Genomic DNA, 13,024 nt, shown 5'->3' on the forward strand with positions numbered 1-13,024 from the left:
TTACAATCAGTGGTTCTTTATCCACTGTCATTTAGTGGGTGAATCACACACTTTCTCCCCTGTAAAATACAGTGCCTGACAGCACTAAACGTTTGAGATTCTGTGAAGTGCTTAAATCGTAACATCATTCTATTTGTTAGTAAACCAAATGATTTTCAAAGTTACTGTTTGTTTTGAAATATATCTTTTGAAACTTGTAAGCATAAAATTCCTCTCGTTTGCAAATCTCTAAAGTCAGTTTTATGTTCCTGAAAACTCCTTTTCCTCTTTATACTATTTCTACTGAATATAACAAAAATAACAATAAAATTTCTACTGGGTACAGTAAAATAACAAGTAAGCTGTAAAATTCCTGAGATCACATGTCTTTAATTCTGTGCTATGGTTTTATCCTCAGAAGATGGTAAGTGAACACGTGGCTCATTTCTGTAACACAACCAATCCATGCTCAACAATCACATGCAGACACACTCACACATCAATAGTCTGTTTTATGTGCATCAAATTTGCTTAACATTGAAAGAAGCTCAGCCAGATTTTATCCCTGGTGCCCATTCCCGGTTAGCATTGAAACACACATAGAGGCTTACGCTTCAGACAAGATGGCGGACTGAATATTTTGGAGCATCACGCTGTTAAATGCAACTAGAATTTTTTAAAATAAACACAATCTTTATGACTGATGAACTCACTAGAAGATTAGGAAAACTCCAAGAAGGAAGCAGACAATACGCATAAAAAGGATGTGGAACTAAAAGGGGAGTTGAGAGCCGTGAGGACAGGCAAACCTAGAAGGCATGGTTGACCTACAGACAAACGCCTACATCAATCCCAAGATGAAGAAACTCATCCTTGGGTTGTGGGTAAAGTTAGAGAGCTGATTCTGAGGTCTCCGGTCCCCAGACCCAAACCTATATTAAACCTTTAAATCCTAATACTATAAATTAATATTTAAAGTATTTTTTAACCAAATGCAAAATATTCTGTTTTTTTATTTCTTCTTATGCTCATTTTTTTTTTTTTTTTTTTTTGCGGTACGCAGGCCTCTCACTGTTGTGGCTTCTCCCATTCCGGATGCGCACGCTCAGCGGCCATGGCTCACGGGCCCAGCCGCTCCGCGGCATGTGGGATCCTCCCGGACCGGGGCACGAACCCGTGTCCCCTGCATCGGCAGGTGGACTCTCAACCACTGCGCCACCAGGGAAGCCCCTCATGCTCATTTTTGTATGATGTGCTTTTCAAGGAATTTTTCCATTATACTTAAGTAGTTTAATTTATTTGCAGAAATATAAAATATTTTATCATCCCTTTAATATGTACAAGAACTAAATTATTGGGTTGGCCAAAAACTTTTTGGCCAACCCAATACTTGTTCCTCTTTGAATTCTGATATTGGCAATTTATGATTATTGCTTTTTGTTTGATCAGCCTGGCTAAAAGTTTAATTTTATAAGTTTTACAAAAATCTAACTTTGATTCTCTCCTTTATATTTTCTCTGTTCCATGCCATTGAGTGCTTTTTTTTTTTTTTGCAATACGCGGGCCTCTCACTGTCGTGGCCTCTCCCCTTGCCGGACGCGCAAGCTCAGCGGCCATGGCTCCGCGGCATGTGGGATCCTCCCGGACCGGGGCACGAACCCGTGTCCCCTGCATCGGCAGGTGGACTCCCAACCACCGAGCCACCAGGGAGGCCCCATTGAGTGCTTTTTAAAATGTCTTTTGCTCAGAAATTTTTAATTTCGAAGAAGTTCAACTCATCCATTTTTCTTTCATAAAATCATGCTTTTAGTGTTTTATCTAAAAAGTCATCACCAAACCCAAGATCTCCTAGATTTTCTCCAGTGTTATCTTCTAGGAATTTTATAGTTTTACATTTTGCATTTATATCCATGACCTCTTTTGAATTGATTCTTGTGAAAGGTATAAGATCTGTGACTAGATTCTTTTTTTTTTTTTTTGCATGTGGATGTCCAGCATCATTTATTGAAAAGTCTATGGTTTTACAACCTAAGTGTCCATCAGCAGATGAATGGATAAAGATGTGGCACATATATACAATGGAATATTACTCAGCCATAAAAAGAAATGAAATCGAGGTATCTGTAGTGAGGTGGATGGACCTAGAGTCTGTCATACAGAGTGAAGTAAGTCAGAAAGAGAAACACGAATACCGTATGCTAACACATATATATGGAATCTAAAAAAAAAAAAAAAAGTCATGAAGAACCTAGGGGCAAGACGGGAATAAAGACATAAACCTACTAGAGAATGGACTTGAGGATACAGGGAGGGGGAAGGGTAAGCTGGGACAAAGTGAGAGAGTGGCATGGACATATATACGCTACCAAATGTAAAATAGATAGCTAGTGGGAAGCAGCCGCATAGCACAGGGAGATCAGCTCGGTGCTTTGTGACCACCTAGAGGGGTGGGATAGGGAGGGTGGGAGGGAGGGAGACGTAAGAGGGAAGAGATATGGGGACATATGTATATGTATAACTGATTCACTTTGTCATAAAGCAGAAACTAACACACCACTGTAAAACAATTATACTCCAATAAAGATGTGTAAAAAAAAAAGTCTATGCTTTTAGACAGACTCACAGGTATAGAAAATAAACGACTGGATACAGTGGGGAGAGGGAAGGGGGGTGCAAAATAGGGGTATGGGATTAAGAGATACAAACTATTATGAAGCAAATAGATAAGCAACAAGGATATAATGTACAGCAATGGGAATTATAGCCATTATTTTGTGACAACCTTAAATGGACTATAATCTATAAAAATACTGAATCACTATGCTGTACACCTGAAACTAATATAATATTGTAAATCAGCTGTTTTAAATTTAAAAAGTAAAAATAAATTAAAAAGTAAAAATAAATTAAAAATTTAAAAAGACTATGCTTCCTCCATTAAATTATCTTTGCTTCTTTGTCAAAGATCAGTTACGTTTAAAATAGCTATAGCTGTGCTTCCCTGGTGGTGCAGTGGTTGAGAGTCCGCTTGCTGATGCAGGGGACATGGGTTCGTGCCCCGGTCTGGGAAGATCCCACATGCCGCGGAGCGGCTGGGCCTGTAAGCCATGGCCGCTGAGCCTGTGCGTCCGGAGCCTGGGCTCCGCAACGAAAAAAAGAATTTAAAATAGCTATAGCTATGGTTGGATTTACATCTACCTTTACCATCTTGCTCCTGCTTTTTATTTGCCCCATATTTTCTTTTTTTTTTTCTTTTAACAAGTTTATTTTCATGGATGTTGCAGAGAACCCTCAGAAGCTCCTTGCTGTTCTTGCTACTCCTCCTTCAAGCCTGGGTCTTCTGTCTCTCCCTCCCCTAAGAGCTGCCTTTGTTGAATGGCGGCTGTGATTCAGACACTAGGCTGGGCACAGTCATTCCTCATTCCTGTATCACTTGTTTATTGATTGTGACAGTGTGCCAGACACCGATAGGCACTTTAAATATGCTTTCTCGTTCATCCCACAGGGCAAGCCCTAAGGGACCAGTTATTATTACCCTGTGTAACTAGGCTGGCCTTCTGCAGGGCTTGGGTTGCTGATAAAGTACTGCTCCTGAGCCCCTAGAGGCTGTGCATTATCTGAGTCCCCTCCCCTCCACATGCCCATCTATTTGTCTTCTCAGCCACACAGTAGGATTTTTTTTTTTTTTGGAGTATAATTGCTTTACAATGCTGTGTTAGTTTCTGCTGTAGAACAAAGTGAATCAGCTACATGTATACATATATCCCCTCCCTCTATAGCCTCCCTCCCACGCACCCCCCATCCCACCCCTCTAGGTCAGCACAGAGCGCTGAGCTATACAGCAGCTTCCCACTAGCTATCTACTTTACACATGGTAGTGTACATATGTCAGTGCTACTGTCTCAGTTCGTTCTGCCCTCCCCTTCCCGCATTATGTCCACAAGTCCATTCTCTACATCTGCATCTCTATTCCTGCCCTACAAATAGGTTCACCTGTACCATTTTTCTAGATTCCACATATATGCGTTAATATACAATATTTGTTTTTCTCTTTCTGGCTTACTTCACTCTGTGTGACAGACTCTAGGTGCATCCACATCTCTACAAATGACCCAATTTTGTTCCTTTTTATGGCTGAGTAATATTCCATTGTAGATATGTACCACATCTTCTTTAGCCATTCATCTGTTGATGGACATTTAGGTTGCTTCCATGTCCTGGCTATTGTAAATAGTGCTGCAATGAATATTGGGGTGCATGTATCTTTTTGAATTATGGTTTTCTCTGGGTATATGCCCAGTAGTGGGATTGTTGGGTCATACGGTAGTTCTACTTTTAGTTTTTTAAGGAATCTCCATACTGTTCTCCAAAGTGGCCGTATCAATTTACATTCTCACCAACAGTGCAAAAGGGTTCCCTTTTCTCCACACCCTCTGCAACATTTATTGTTTGTAGATTTTTCGATGATGGCCATTCTGACTGCTGTGAAGTGATACCTCATTGTGGTTTTGATTTGCATTTCTCTAATAATTAGTGATGTTGAGCATCTTTTCATGTGTTTGTTGGCCATCTGTATGTCTTCTTTGGAGAAAGAAGTCTATTTAGGTCTTTTGCCCATTTTTTTATTGGGTTGTTCTTTTTTTAATATTGAGCTGCATGAGCTGTTTATATATTTTGGAGATTAATCCTTTGTCCGTTGATTCGTTTGCAAATATTTTCTCCCAATCTGAGGGTTGTCTTTTCGTTTTGTTTATGGTTTCCTTTCCTGTGCAAAAGCTTTTAAGTTTAATTAGGTCCCATTTATTTATTTTGTTTTTATTTTCATTACTCTAGGAGGTGGGTCAAAAGGATGTTGCTGTGATTTATGTCAAAGAGTGTTCTGCCTATGTTTTCTTCTAAGAGTTTTAGTGTCTGGCCTTACATTTAGGTCTTTAAGCCATTTTGAGTTTACTTTTGTGTATGGTGTTAAGAAGTGTTCTAATTTCATTCTTTTACATGTAGCTGTCCAGTTTTCCCAGCATCCGTTATTGAAGAGGCTATCTTTTCTCCATTGCATTTGCTTGCCTCCTTTGTCAAAGATGAGGTGACCGTAGGTGCATGGGTTTACCTCTGGGCTTTCTGTCCTGTTCCATTGATCTATATTTCTGTTTTTGTGCCAGTACCATACTGTCTTTATTACTGTACTTTTGTAGTATAGTCTGAAGTCAGGGAGCCTGATTCCTCCAGCTCCGTTTTGCTTTCTCAAAATTGCTTTGGCTATTTGGGATCTTTTGTGTTTCCATACAAATTGTGAAATGTTTTGTTCTAGTTCTGTGAAAAATGCCATTGGTAATTTGATAGGGATTGCATTGAATCTGTAGATTGCTTTGTTGCCCCGTATTTTCACTGTTCCTCTTTTTTTTCATTTTTGTGTGTTGATATTTTCAAAATTATTCCATTTCCTCTCCTCTTTTGGACTTCTTTTTTTAAGTGGTTGCTCTCGAAACTAAAGTATTTATCCTTAACATATTATTCTCTACCTTGAATTAAGAGTGGACCACTTCAAAGAAGATATTAATATAAGAACCTTATGGAAGTGTACTTGCATCTAACCTCTACCCTTCCTTCGTGATATTGTCATTTTTTGCTTCTCCATATGTTAGAAACTCACAATAGGTTATTAATATTTTGCTTTAGTCTATTTCATTTTTAAGAAACTAAGCAATAATCAAAATAGCAGTCTTTTCATATTTCCCACATATTTAATTTTTCCAGAAAACTGTATTCTTTCCTGTTGATCCAAGTTTCTATCTGGTATCTTTCTCCTTCAGCCTGAAGAATTGTGGGACAAATTCTCTTTGGTTTTCTATCTTAAAATGTCTTCTTTCAATCTTCATTTTTGGAGGGTAGTTTTGCTGGGTCGATCTTTCATTTTCCTTCAGCATTTTAAATATTATTGATATTCCAGTGTTTTCTGGCTGGCATTATTTCTGATAGGAAAGCAGCCATTATTCTTATATTGTTCCCCTCTGTGTAATGTGTCTTTTTTTCCTCCCCTAGTTAATTTTAAATTATTCCCTCTCTCTCTCTCTCTCTCTCTCTCTTTTTGGTTTTTGTTTTTAGTAGTTTGACTGTAAAGTGCCTGGATTTTGAGTTTCTTTGTATTTCCCACATAAAGTTAAAATTTTTGGATTTATGGGTTGAAGTTTTTCATCAAAATTAAAAAAATTTTGGTCATTATACCTTCAAATACTTTTTCCTACCAGTTCAGTCTTTTCTTTTCCTTCTTGGATTCTAATTACATTAGACTGCTTGGTACTATCCCAGTGATCACTAGTGCTGTGTTTGTTTATTTTTTATATTTTCCTTTTATGCTTTAGTCTCAATAAATTCTCATGACCTGTCTTCAAGCTCATAGGTCCTTTCTTCAATGTTCAATATGTTATGAGATCCATCCAATAAATGTTTTCTTTTCCAAATATTTTATGTTCTATTTCCAGAATTAATACTTTTGAGTTTATATTTCTCTCATGAAATTCTTCAATTCTTAACCCATTATATTTATTTTTCTATAAATGATTTAACACTTTTATGATAGCTATTTTAAAGTCCTAAGTTCCAATGAATGAGTCATCTGTGGTTCTGCTTCTAACGTTTAATCTTTTGATTATGAGCCATATTTTCCTGACTCTTCATATGTCACATAAATTTATATTGCAGACAATAAAACTGAAGTCTAAAGCTTATGTTTCCCCAGCTTTGGTTTATTTTATGGATAGTGCAAGTTCATTTATCGGTCTAGTGATTACTCTGATCACATCATTGGCTCCAGTGCTTGAGTTGATATGAGAATGAGCCAACATTAAATCGATTAAGTTCACTTCAGATTCATACTACACATAACAATCTCCTACCTAAGCAACATTTTATCTAATCAGCATTTGAACTGAGAAAGGTATAAGGCTCTAATTTGAAATGGCTTTACCTCACTAGCAGGGCCTAATGGGATAGAAAAATTTCTCATTATCTTCTTGACACTTCTCCATTGCTGCTTTCTTAGGAAAAAAATATTGCGATGAGAACGGGAAGAGTTTTCCAGATAGACAATTTAGCATTGCCTTTAGGATCATACAGATTCCAATCTATTTAGATAACCCACCTTGTTGGCAAATGATCATCTGACTTCTCCTCCACTCTGCAAAATCTGTCTGTGACAAGCCAATACCTCCAAATGTTTATATCCACACCAAGTACTTATCCCAGGTATAGAAGGCTCCCCAGCTCTCTCCTCATCTATAAACAGCTCTTTTATATCTAGAATTCAGTTCCTCAGTGCTTCCTTGCTTCCACCATCCTTTGACATAGAGAAGTATATTTTCATTCTGTCCAATTCTTGTTGTCAGTGTGGAAGCTGAGGGTTTTTGAATCTTTCTCCAACTTAACCAGAAGTAAAAAACCCCCCATTTTAACGGATTCTTTTTCTTTTTCATATTTTCTATAGCTTGTCTTTAATAACAATACACTTTTCAGCTAGAATTCCACTTTTCAAACATTTGTACTGTTTTCCTCTTAATGGTTCCAGAACTATAAGGTCTCTGGTGTTCTATTCTCAGTCCTTTTTCCTTCATATCCAACACATTTTCTCTGAGTGTTTTTTGCCCATTCTTTTGTTTTCTGGCACGCTGGTATTTCTTCAAATATACGGCCTCCCAGTCCTTTCTCCTGGTCTTTTATTAACTGAAACTCATCCTAAGTTCTTGCACAAGTCTCAGTTTGTGTTAACATTTTCATCTCTCTCACTCGGAACTTTTATTTTCTGTCTTGGGCTCCAGTGTCCCATTGTACATAACATTGGAATATGAAGCACGCAACATTTTAACTTCTGATTTGGCTTATGAACTTTTCTCTCCTTTTATGTTATGCTATCAAACTAGGAAGCTTGCCCTGGTGCTTGACCTATGAAACTGAATCCTGGATGACACCTACTTCACTGGTACTTCTAACAAGTAAAGCTTGGTTGCCACAAACTCTCTCTCTCTCCCACAAAAAAGAAAGTAGGATCTACATGGCACTAAAATAGTCCTTCTAAATGCTGGTGCATAGTGGCACCAATGTCTATCAGATAGTCAGTATTTCATTGGAGACATGTTTCGCTACAATCTCCTATCCTGAGATGATATTTGGGTAGTTCTTATTCCTCTGTAGCCCTGGGGATGCGGATAGTTGAGCTCTGGCTATGTCAAGAGAACACAGGGAGAAATCAGGCATGAAGAGTGATCCCAGAAGGTTTGAACTTATTATTCTCTTCTGAAGGTCTGTTCAAGAAGGATGTTTTCCTTCTGCATAATTTTTACTGGATTTATAAGGATAGAGAAGAAAACAATGAATATGCAAATCTGAAAGGAGAAGAAAGAAGTGTGGAAATAGGGAGGAGAGGAAGCAGGAGCCCCGGATGGTTCTGAGACCCAGGAGTCTCAGGGCCTCGGCCTTGGATAGGTTTCCACAACCGATGGCAAGTCGAAGAATACCAGGGGAGCAAGCCCAGAGACAATGACAAATAACCAAAAGCTAATCTAATCAGAATGCAGAGGAAAATGGAGACAGACAGTTACTTTGGGGTAGGAAAGCGATCCCAGAAAGCACTAGTAGGGCCGTGGGAATGTGAGACAGGGAAGGGAAAGGAGCCGACCCAGGTTGTGTTGATGAGCATCTTACCACTGTAGACAATGATAAGGGGGTTTCCACCACAGACAACTGGGTCTCTGTCCTGCCGGGGACCACAGCAGTTGGTCCAGAATATACCTCAGAATTATCTTACTTGGTGGGCAGTGCACAATTTAATAAGCAAGGAAACTGGGGTATTTATCCACTAACTTCTCACTGTCACAGACTGAGGTCAGCTCCTGGGGACCTTAGCTCTCTGATGAGTTCAGGCTGCTCCGTGCACTAGCCAAGCATCCTCTCGTAACCAGGTGAAGCCTCAGGCAGAGTCACAACTGGTTGAAGGAAGACACCGCATGCATGCATGAGAACACTGAATGGCAAGGAGATGTCAAAGAGGCACTGAAAGCATCTTCATGAAAGGTACATGTTGGGTGTCAAAGACCTAGTCAAGATTGGTCTATGTGGCTTGGACCAGGGTGAAGCCAGGGAGGAGCCATATGCATCTCAGTCTTAAGGAAGTACTCACTTCCAGGGCCATTCACCTGTAGGGTTGGCACTTGAGAGACCTTGGCAGTGACTGTCTCCTTCAACTTTGTGCCCTGGACACCAAACTTGCCTCACACTAGTCCTGGCACTGCTGATCTAGTGGGAGAATGAGAGACTCCTGGCTTCAATGATGCTGAGTGGAAACAATGAGAGTGTCAGTAATTCGAGAGATTCTGTACCTGAAATAAAGGATGGAAAGTAGTGGAAGTTGGGTCTCTTTCCTACCTGAGAAAATGGGCTGGAAAGAAAGAGATGAAAAAGCAGGTCCCAGTCAGTAGATTAGGGCTCAGGACAGCCCTCCTTCCCACACATAGGGACAGTCAACTCCAGAAAGTTTGAGTTAGGTTAGTGACCTGACCAGTCCTAGGGCCAGCCCTTTTGTAGCCTGTTCACCACACCATTGGCTCTTTTGCTGACCTCACTCTCACGACCCTCTTGAGAGAAGACAGAACAACTAGAATTGGTGACACCAGCACAGGGGACCAGACTGAGCCTCCTCATAAGGCTAATTTAGGAATTGTGTAAAGGTATCCATCCTCAACATACCGGCTAGCTTCAAGCCCTTCAGTAGCTGAGACTTCCTTTCTCAGATAAAACTCTGCTTCTGGATTCTTCTGACAGACTGGACCCCAGAGGAGCCCTGGCCACATGGATGTCCAGTCAATGGACAGCTGTTGAGAAAAGCTATCATGTTCTTTGTTCTGGGGCAGGAGGCTCTCTGGACTTATTTGATATGGGGGAAAAATGCCTACAGGGTAAAAAGTCATTGAAGATTAGCTCACTAAACAGTTCTAGAAGGAGAGTCAGGCCTCGGGGTCCTACAACACCCTTCCCTTCCTCAGGTATGACAAGATATTTGGTATCGAGGGGCCCTGCTGGAGACACACACCACATTAGTCACACCAGGAGGGAGGTTTTGTAAGGGAAATGCTTTAAGCCCACAGTGAATGTTCCTGTCTCTTTAAGTCGGCACTACCACCTAACCCTCCCTCTGCGCTTTCCAGAGCTCTGAGTCTCAAAGGTCTGAGACTTCCTCTGTGCACACTGGGAGAAAATAGCCTGCAACGCTCGCAACCAAAGGGAAAGCAGAGATCAGGGCTTTCTCAGATCACCTGTCAGAGTCTGTCACCAGGAAAAGCGAGCCCCGGCAGGGGACAGGAGCTGCAACCAACCGGAAGGAACATGGCTCTGAGAGCATTTACTGTGTGAGCACCTGGGTTCCACCAGGCACCACGCGGGTAAGTTAAAGCCGGAGCCATTAAGATGGGGCATCCAGATTTGTAAAGATGTCACAAGTTTCCAGCAGAGGAAGTTCAAAAGAAGGTTTATGAGCATCTTCTCCAGGACACACACTCCTGTCTCCTTCCACACTCCCTCCATACAGTAAGAGAAGTGTGTGCTGGAACCACATCTAGGAATAAAATACTTTTTAAAAGGCATTCAACATTGCCCAGATGGCATTTTCAGCACAGGCAGAAGATATTTCTGTGGCCCCGAAAGCAGTCTAACTTCAGAGCAAGTTACAATGTGGTGAGTCAGGATACCATCAGAATTCACCCCCCAGATTCTCCCTCTCCCCTCTGTCCACAGGAGGGGACCCTCCAGAAATTTAAGAGGTCCAGAACTGGGTCTTCAACCCCTCTCCCTGCATGACCCCTTACATGTCTTCTCCCTAATTCAGGTCTCTCCCACGCCAGCTGCAGGGACACCTCAATTTCATCATCTGTACAGTGAAGGGGTCTGAATAAATAGCTCATTTCCAAACTCTGATTTGTGGACTGATTACATCAGATACATCAGGTTCATAAATCGGAATTTCTGAGCATGGTCCCCCCAGAATGGACATTTTTAAAGAACACTCAAGTAATTCTGAAAAACAGCAAGTCTGAGAGGCACTGAACTACATGCACTTTGAGTTTTCAGAGTATTCCGAATACAGGATTCTACATGTTTTATGTAGTTCAAAAACTAAGAACCATTTGTCGTCCCAGATTGCAGTGGGAGCTTACCTCCTTCTTGAAAATTATTTTAAATGATTTTAACCCCCATTTCAAACTATATGGAAAGTCCAGTGACCTACTCAAGAGTTCTGTGGATTCCGTGTAACTCAGTTCCTCATTTCCGGCTTTGACAAGGACATCTTGCTTTAGCTGAATTTTTCTTCTTGGCTCTGAACCTTGTGGCTCTTTCTTCATTTCTGCTCTGGTGTCAATTATGGGAGTTTGTTGATTTCTAGACACAAAATAACTAATCATATTATGTGATTTACCCCTGGGGTAAACTTTACAGAAAGCTTTGGATGGGGTGCAACGGTGTGGGGGGGGTGGTGGCAGGAGAGTTACTGCAGAAACACCGACAGCTTTGGCTTGAGTTCTAGGCAAACCTGCCATCTGAGTCCTTTGGCCAGAGACAGGTTATTCAGCCAACCTCTCCCTTTGCTTTTGCTTCGTTGTTGGTGCCAATAGGGGGAGAACACAGTTACCTGTAGGAACCAGGTGGGTGTCATGAAGAGGTAGAATTTGAAATGGACCTTAAAGCACAGACAGGACTCAGGCAGAAGTGTGTGGTGGGATGAATGGTCCTAGGAATGAACGCACAAGGTGGGTTGGAAAAGGCCCTTAAATCTGCTGTTTGTGGAGGGGCTGACTGGGGAGGGGATTAGGTGGAAATGAGGCTGGAGTAGACTGAGAAGAGACTGTGCTCTCGTGTGATCAGGCAAACTTGACCACAGAATGTTTAATTGTATTAAATAATGTATTTTACTTCAAAAAGCCTCAGGTTTGAGGCAAGAACATAAAGAGCTGGAGGGGAGCATCCCAGTCTCACCCTATTTAGACATATTAGGACGAGCCAAATCATGTGGTTTTCTGAGAGCAGGAGCTCTCCAGACCAGTTTGGGAAATACGTCTGTTTTCCTATTTCCAAAAACAAAATTCCAATTTTCTTCTTGTTTGTTTCCCAGGCCAACAACCCTAAGGTAGGTCCTAAGTCAGTGAGCAAACTTTCTTCTTCTCAGCGTTTTCCAAAGTCCCGCACCCCACCCCTGGCTGCTGAATCTCCTGGGAAAACTTATTTTCTACCACTTATGTCACTAACATAAAATTACCTGGAAAAATTAATATCTAAAGCTTACTCATTGACATCGAGCATTATCATCTCCCCTCTGCTCTGTGCATTTCAAGGTCTTGAAAGACAAAACAAGCTCGCGAAGTGTTCTCACAGTATCATCCCAACCCCAGACAAGTCTCTTCCAATGTCTTCCGTAAATTCTGATGCTCAGAGAGGGCAAGAACTATGACATTCTCACTGTGGTGTCGCCAGCTCTTTGGACTTTGCCTGACACATTGGAGGTAGTTATACTTATTTGATGAATGAATGATTGAACAAATGGTGTTTGGGACTCTTTCAGTTAATCATGAGAGGACAGAAGACAGCAAGAGATGAAGAAAATGACTGTGGCAAGAACACGCTTCACAACGCGTGTTTGCCCCCAGGTGTGAGCTCCAGGTAGTAAGGGGGATGGGCTATCTCAACACTGAACAGAGAGAAGCCCCAGAGGTTTCTCGATGCTGGGATGAAACAGCAAGAGCCCTGGGGCTGGCATTTGACCTAGATCTCTGCCCCTGACCTGCTGTGAGATATTGAGTTCTTTGACTAGCCTGCACCTCCGTTCCCAAAGTAAAATGAATAAACCTCCTCTGATCTCCACAGGAGCGGGTGTAGAGGGAATCCAACTGTATACTAGAGGGAACGTGATTCACCAGGTAGAAGGCGTTAGGGAACAAGGATGGAGGGGTAACCGGGTATCTTATTAGGCAGCAGGTTTAAGAGAGAGGAGAGGAAGAGGAGGGAAAGA

The 13,024-nt window shown here is 41.2% G+C and overlaps 1 protein-coding gene across 1 annotated transcript in view; it reads left to right on the forward strand.

The window, feature by feature from the left end:
- The first annotated feature begins 12,543 nt into the window (after positions 1-12,543).
- The window catches only part of LOC103075049 (GTPase IMAP family member 5-like), a 6,090-nt gene continuing 5,609 nt past the window's right edge, over positions 12,544-13,024 (forward strand). Inside the window, exon 1 of the mRNA XM_007469873.1 lies at positions 12,544-12,558. Coding sequence (XP_007469935.1) covers positions 12,544-12,558 — 15 coding nt within the window. The remainder of the gene's footprint in view (positions 12,559-13,024) is intronic.

This window comes from Lipotes vexillifer, unplaced genomic scaffold (genome assembly GCF_000442215.2).
Source record: "Lipotes vexillifer unplaced genomic scaffold, Lipotes_vexillifer_v1.1 scaffold472, whole genome shotgun sequence".
Classification (NCBI taxonomy): Eukaryota; Metazoa; Chordata; class Mammalia; order Artiodactyla; family Lipotidae; genus Lipotes; species Lipotes vexillifer.